The sequence below is a fragment of the Bison bison genome, unplaced genomic scaffold, assembly GCF_000754665.1.
Source record: "Bison bison bison isolate TAMUID 2011002044 unplaced genomic scaffold, Bison_UMD1.0 scf7180017864451, whole genome shotgun sequence".
Taxonomy (NCBI): Eukaryota; Metazoa; Chordata; class Mammalia; order Artiodactyla; family Bovidae; genus Bison; species Bison bison.
This window is the reverse complement of record NW_011495013.1, coordinates 386,295-394,063: the sequence shown is the minus strand read 5'-3', so window position 1 is coordinate 394,063 and position 7,769 is coordinate 386,295. Positions and strand designations below refer to the sequence as shown.

Here is a 7,769-nt window from a genome sequence, read left to right as displayed (position 1 = left end):
CAGGAGCTCAGAGATGTTCCTTTGTAGCCATTTAAATCCAAAATTCCATATAGCCTTTGCAGGCAATTAGAAAAAGAAGCTTGCATGTGTAGACAGTCCTTTTTTCACGTTTATTTCTCAAAATGTCTCAATCTTCACAGCAAGTCAGTGGTATAGGTAGAGCAAGAACCATCCCTTTTTTGAGAGGAGGGGAAATTGAGGCCTTTTTCTCTCCTCCTCCCCAGCTCCCCACACTCAACTCAACCTCATCACACTGCCCTGAGCTCAGGTGTTGGGCTGCACTGTTGTACAAGGAGTGGTTTCTCTCTGATGTCACCTTCCTGGTGATCCTTTCCTTTGTGCATTTGTCACTAAAGAGATGTCCACAGATTTGGAGAAGATAGCTTGTGTCCTGCTATGAACCACAGTCTTCCCAGTTCCAAAGTTTCTCTCCTTGGTTGTAAAGTGTTACTAACGTTCATTGTGGCTGCATTGTAGCAGGCAGGATAATGCAAGGCTAAATGCACAGGTGCCAGACTCACACATCCCATTGTTTAAAAGCTGTGTCACCTTGTGCAAGTCATTTAAAACATCTAAGCTTCTCCGTATAATCCACCAGCTTCATTGGTGGTTGTGATGATGTTTCAATAGTGTCACTTAATAAGGCACTTAGAATAGTGCCTGCTGCTGCTGCTGCTAAGTCACTTCAGTCATGTCCGACTCTGTGCGACCCCAGAGACGGCAGCCCACCAGGCTCCCCCGTCCCTGGGATTCTCCAGGCAAGAACACTGGAGTGGGTTGCCATTTCCTTCTCAAATGAGTGAAAGTGAAAAGTGAAAGTGAAGTTGCTCAGTCGTGTCCGACTCCTAGCGACCCCATGGACTGCAGCCTACCAGGCCCCTCCGTCCATGGGATTTCCCAGGCAAGAGTACTGGAGTGGGGTGCCATTGCCTTCTCCATAATAGTGCCTAGCAGACTGTAATCTCTGTTATTGTTATCATTTGGATATTATTTGGATTACAGTTGAAAAAAATGACTCTTCAATTCTGAAGTTCTTTGAACATAATTTTGTGACTCTAATTTGGAGATTTTTGTAAAGGAATGATAAGTAATTCCTTTATAAAACCCAGGAAGAAATAATTTCTTTAAATCTACTTCTCCCTTTTGCATATCCTGAACTATTTGTACCACAGGGCATTCTATGAAACATAAGGTACACAAGATGTTTTGTTAAATAAATGTATGTTTTGTTTTACCAAAAATCTCCTTTTCCCTTAAGCAGTCCACAGAATGAACTCCGTAGCAAACATTTTGGAAAATACTGAACCACAGTCTTCCTTGTCTACTTGTTCTGAAAATGTAGTAATTTCACTCTCAAGTGGAGGGAAGGAACCATCTGGACTTTCAGAGCCAGCGTGGCATCTACAGTAAGGCAGCTTCAGATAGCGCCTCTTTCCCCACTTCCTCCTCATGTGGAAATCCCACCTTATCCAAGTGAAAGTGAAAGTGGTAGCTGCTCAGTCCTGTCCAACTCTTTGTGACCCCACAGACTATAGCCCACAAGGCTCCTCTATCCACAGAATTCTCCAGGCAAGAACACTGGGTTGGGTAGCCATTCTGTTCTCCAAGGGATCTGACTGACCCAGGGATTGAACCCAGGTCTCTGGCATTGCAGGCAGATTCTTTACCATCTGAGCCACCAGGGAAGCCCCACTTATCCTTCAAAACCCAGCTCAGAATTTTCCACTTCAGAGACACTTCCTCTTGCTCCTCAAGTTAGTTGGCTTCTTCTCTAAGCTTCCACAGCAACTGTATATTTAGTGGTATCATATCTTAGGTTGGCGATGGCTGAAGCAAATGCATTTGTTGAAGATCCTGTATGATCACAGTCTTTTTAGGTCACAGCTTAAGATGCTGGCCCTTGGGAGAGCTGTGTACTTTGTTCCATAAAGTCATATACTGTGCTTCTCTCCATTCTTGATACACCATGTTCCTTCAGTTAGGTATGAGTTGAGGCAGCTGGCATGTATTTTAGGGAAAATACTTATTCATAGTTACAGTGAGATCAACTGAGTAAAGGGTAGACCTCAACTCCCATCTCTAGCTCACTCTGGTACATAGGCTGATTGAGTAGAATGGTGGGCAGAAGATTCCAGAGTATTTGAACTTTCCCTAAACACTCCAGTTCTGTCATGGTCACCAGTTGAATTTGAATGTACCTTGAGGATGCAACTCCACTTCAATGGCTCCTATCTCAGTCCCTTACGATTATTGCTTGTCTGTCCATCTGCCCTGAGAATGGAAACTTTTGTTTCTCTGTCATTCCCTCACCCCTGGGAGTTGAATGATTGAATGGGGTTGTTGAATGAATGGATAGGTTGTTGTTGTTCTGTCGCTCAATAATGTCCAATTCTTTGTAACCCCATGGGCTGCAGCACACCAGGCTTCCCTATCCTTTACCATCTCCCTGAATTTGCTAAAACTCATATCCATTGAGTCAATGATGCCATCCAACTATCTCATCCTCTGTTGCCCCGTCTCCTCCTGCCCTCAATCTTTCCCAGCATCAGGGTCTTTTCCAGTGAGTTGGCTCTTCACATCAGGGAGGCCATAAGTGTTGGAGCTTCCACTTCAGCATCAGTCCTTCCAGTGACTATTCAAGGTTGATTTCCTTTAGGATTGACTGGTTTGATCTCCTTGTGGTTCAAGGGACTCTAAAGAGTTTTCTCCAGCACCACAGTTTGAAAGCATCAATTCTTCGATGCTCAGCCTTCTTTATAGTCCAGCACTCACATCCATACATGACTACTGGAAAAACCAAAGCTGTGACTATACAGACCTTTGTTGGCCAAGTGATGTCTCTACTTTTTAATATGCTGTCTAGGTTTGCCATAGCTTTTCTTCCAAGGAACAAGCATCTTTTAACTTCTTGGCTGCAGTCACCATCTGCAGTGATTTTGGAGCCCAAGAAAATAAAGTCTCTCACTGTTTGCATTGTTTCTCCATCTATTTGCCATGAAGTGATAGGACCAGATGCCATGATCTTAGTTTTCTGAATGTTGAGTTTTAAGCCAGTTTTTTCACTCCTGTTTCACCTTCATCAAGAGACTCTTCAGTTCCTCTTTGCTTTCTGCCATTAGGGTGGTGTCTCCACCTATCTGGTTAGATACCTACAGGTGATCAATAAGGATGCTCTCTCTCCCCTCAGGGTCGCCCAATAACTCCAGTGTACACGGTGGCTCCAAATGTTCAGAGAATTCCCACTGCCGGGATCTACGGAGCCAGTTATGTGCCATTTGCTGCTCCAGCCACAGCCACGATCGCCACACTACAGAAGAATGCAGCGGCCGCCGCTGCCATGTACGGCGGATACGCAGGCTACATACCTCAGGCCTTCCCCGCCGCTGCTATCCAGGTGCCCATCCATGACGTGTACCAGACCTACTGAGACCCGCCACCGCCACTGAAGGAACACTTTACTATTTATGAAGAAAGACCGTGTTCGGTTAGCACACACGAAACCTGAACGTGAAGAATGTTATCAAATACCATACTGGAATATTTTATATTACATGAAGTTTTCACTAGTTTTTTAAGACTGTTTTCAATTTAGCAGACCTGTGTTCATACATTTCTAAGAGACTTGCAATGGTTTGTGCCTTAAACACCATCTCTTAAAAATTTGTATGTGGTAGTACATTTGTATAGAGGTTTTTGTTTTTGTATTTTTAAGGATATATTTTCAGTTATGAAGGTTATTTTCTTAACTTCTGCACTCCAGAGATTTCTATTTTGTAGTACCTTCAATAATATATCAAGTATATATTAAAAAAGCACACTTGAGCAGCTAGGGAACTATTTTGAAAAATATATTCAATATTTAAAGATACAAACAATAGTGCTTTAAAACTACTACAGAAAACATTATTTTAAAAGTTATACTGGAAAGTGCAATTATAAAATGAGTGAAACCTCTATTCTGCTGGAATTAAGGGTTGACGGGTGTTAACCACGTGTTATTCATGATGGTTCTGTTCTTTAAACGCTCGACCTCTCCTTAAGGCCAATGTTGAAAAGACTTGTCACACTTCTGAGTCCAAACACTGGAAGGCGCTGTCACCTGCTGCCCTCGTCCTGGGCCCCTACTCATTGTCCACGTGCCTTTGCTCTTAGATGTGTCCCCTCCGCCGCCCACCACTACCCTCCATTCACCCTCCCCCGCCCCCAACCTTCCCCAGACCCACCTTCATATTTGGCAAGTCAAGGACAAATTAATTACTCTGACAGAGAACATTGATGGCTTTTATACTTCTTTTTGTTAGGGTTTTTTGTTTTGTATGGGTTTTTGTTTAGGGAGGGTTGTGGTTTGGTTGGGGAGCTATTTTCAATAGCAGAGTATGTGTAAGCACAAGATTTTAATAGTTTGCATAAGGCATCTTTGCATAGCTATTTAATTGTCCAATATGAAACCTTCACTCCTTTCTTAATGCTTTTATTATATTTGTTTTGAAGTCTAAGTTTGTAGAGACAGAGAATGTTATTATAGACAAGACCCCAAAGGCTCTTGTTAGCAGACGGTTATGCTTCTAGTTGCCTTATCATGTTTCATGCACAACGTCTGTGGTTGTCAGGGGTGTTGGAAATATGTTTATTGAACAGGGCCTCCCTCCGTTGTTGCTGTGCATGTGGCAAGTGAACTGAATTGGGGCGTGCACAGCCAGGAGGAGGAGGAGAGACCTGTAGGAGTAAAAGATAGTTTGTAAATATCTCCTAATGCTCATTTTTAGTTGTTTTATGTTGCAGAAATTCATGGTATATAGTTGAATGCAAAACAAAACCATTTTATTTCAATGTTATTAAACAGTTTTGTTTTATTAGGAAGTAAATGTATTGTTGCAGTGTTTTGTGCCTGTTTAAAGGCTTTTGTTTAGCAGAGTGAATGTAAAATACAGTAAAATGTTAAGATTGTCATCTACGTTATGAAATACATCAACTTGGAATTTGTTTTTTAAGGTTCTAACAAGGAAGTGAGGTGTGCAATAGATGGCAAGGACATAGTTGTGTTTTTATGTCATATTAGAGATTCCATCAAATGTTTCCACTCACTGAATTTTGCTGATGGCTGAATTCTTATTGTGGATTGATAATAGGATCATGCCCTTAGCAGATGTTTTAGTTCTGTTTTACATTTTAAATTAAGAGATTCCCAGATGCTCTCTTTTCCCTCATCTTAGGGTGGGATGAATTTTTTATATATAAGCAATATTTATTTAACTATTCTATAAGATTATTGAGTGCCTGCAAAGGCCTTTAAACATTCCTAGCCTTCCTTTCCATCATTGTTAAATGACAGAAAGTAATTGTGCAATGTTTTCTGATGATGCACCCAGCGAGCTGCATCCAAACTCAAATCCGTCGAAATGAGTAATCCAACCAAATGCAGTTCGCGTTCAGCCCCCATCCCTTGACTTTGTATGAAAGAAGTGCTCTCTTACTCTCCTTCCAGTGAAGGGTTAATTAGCACAGAGGTTCACTAGATGAGACTGACCCAGGGATCTTACTGTATTTTACATGTGCCTGTAAGTTATTTGCAAAAATGGGAAAAAAAAAAAAAAGGAAAAAAATGGTGTCTTAACATGGCAACTACCAAACTACCTTAAAAATAAATGTTGGTGACATAGCCAGTTAAGTATCAGTGAGCCTCCCACCTACCTATGGTCTGCCTGTTCCTGTTGTTTCAAAACCATTTCACATATATACACTACTGAGGTAAGTTTGTAACTTGAAATGTGAACTTTTTTTTAGGGTTAAGAACAAAGTATAAAAATGTTTAAAAAAAAAAAAGCTTTCGAGTTCTCTGTTTTCAAACATGCTGGCAGTTTAGTTGTTATCTTTAGTGCTTTGTATTTGAAAAGCTTTTAAGTTTATTTAGATCTTGCTTCATTTACAATACATTCTTAGGATGTATGCAGTAAATAAAACTTTCTTAAAGCAATTTCAGTACCTTATTTTAAATTGTGTTTTCTTTATACACTTTTTTTTTTTCCCCTAACAAAATTAGAAAAAAACCCTATAGCATAGAAGGAATTGACTGTTTCTGGCTGGAGAAAATCATATCTTTGATTTGGAATTATTAATGAAGTTGAGGTACATAGTAAAAATTGTGAATTATCAGTGTTTTCAGCCTTGGGTTCAGGTGGTAGAAAGTTGAGCATTCAACTACTACTTAGCATCTGGATCAGAGTAGGATGTGGCAAAGCCTGTCACTGTTCTCAGTGCTGAAGTTTGTTTATGATCCCAAGGGTTTTACACTTAGATATATACATGGACTCAGTTGATGTGACATTGAGTTGTTCGATGGTCTCATGAAAGTACTGGTGTGACCTGTATGTTGGTCACCGCACTGGAAACCACAGTCTTCCGTTTCACCTTTTTTGACAGCGTGCAGCAAGATTAGAAAGACACTGCCTTTTTCTCTATACATCATCACTAACTTCAGGTGGGATCCATCAGCAAAGCCAATTAACAATTCAAGGGAAAGTGGTAGCTTGTCAGTGGAATTACCTCTAAAAACTGCCCCACGCAGCTTTGCCATTGATTAAGAATTTTACCTAGTTAGTCTTGAGTAGCCTGGGTTATGGGCCTTCCCAACCCACAGTTCTTGGAATTCTAACTTCCTGCTTCCTCTTAAAAGGATAAAGTCTTTCTTACAGACAGTAAAGGCCAGAGAACTTCCCAAAATGAGAGATCAACGAGATTTGCTGATACCATCTAGTTCTAGGAGATGAGCACCGATGCCCTTTAAGTTGCAGAATCAGAGTTTGATTGCTCTTGTCAGAAAATGAATTAAAAGAATCAATCTTACGGAATATTTCTTCCACCTCTACTAAATGCCCTGCTTTGTTCTAGGTGCTGTGGTGAGTACAGCATGAGCAAAGCCAACAAAACTTTGTACACACAGAGCTTACCTTAAAGTGGGAGAACACAGACCCAATAAGCTCGTAAACAGTGTGTTGGGTGGGGATAAATGCTGTGATTGTGTGATTCATTAGGCTCTAAGGCTGTTTGGTTTCCATCACCTCGGGACCTCACAAGCACTTAGTGAAGTAGGCAGAACAGATATGTGACTGGCCAGGGTCCCACAGCTCGTAGGAACCAGGGCAGAAATTCAGACTCCAAGTCTCAGCACACTGACCCTGAAAATAGATTTAGTAGTACCAACAGCCTGCTTCACAGCCTACAAAAAGAAAAGCTTTTCTCCAAAAGTAGTTTCTTTTCTGTTGACTTTTAATGTGTTTTCACATGCAGCCTCTTTCCTCAGGATAGGAACTGAAGGTAGAATGGCTGAAATGCCTACGTTCAGCTTGGAAGACATAGCACTAGGTGAGCTGCTAAAATTCTCTGGTAGATGGAAGGAATTCGACTTACGATGCTGTGTCAAGGATTATGGATGGGACTAAAAAACTACTGTAAAGTCAACTATACCCTTCTGATTCTAAACTAGACTAGATCCCCAATTTTTAAATTCCAAAAATATCTGTCAAGACAACATGCATAAGCACTTATTTAGGTGGAAGTAAAAACAACTAGAACACAAAAGTTCTAATTTTTCTTTCCTAATGAAGGATAACCTATGAACAGTCCCAACGTTGTACTGGGTGCTGTGACATGGCATGCCCCATGCTGAGTGGATTTTGTCAACTATAATTGACCTTACTGGCTTACCAGACCCTGTTTTAAGGGCATTAGGGTACTTGACTATTTTAAAGAGATGTATATAGTATATTACA

The 7,769-nt window shown here is 40.9% G+C and overlaps 1 protein-coding gene across 1 annotated transcript in view; it reads left to right on the top strand.

The window, feature by feature from the left end:
• The window catches only part of RBM47 (RNA binding motif protein 47), an 89,944-nt gene extending 83,959 nt beyond the window's left edge, over positions 1–5,985 (top strand). Inside the window, 1 exon segment of the mRNA XM_010858828.1 lies at positions 3,188–5,985. Coding sequence (XP_010857130.1) covers positions 3,188–3,427 — 240 coding nt within the window. The 3' untranslated portion in view covers positions 3,428–5,985.
• The last annotated feature ends 1,784 nt before the right edge of the window (positions 5,986–7,769 follow it).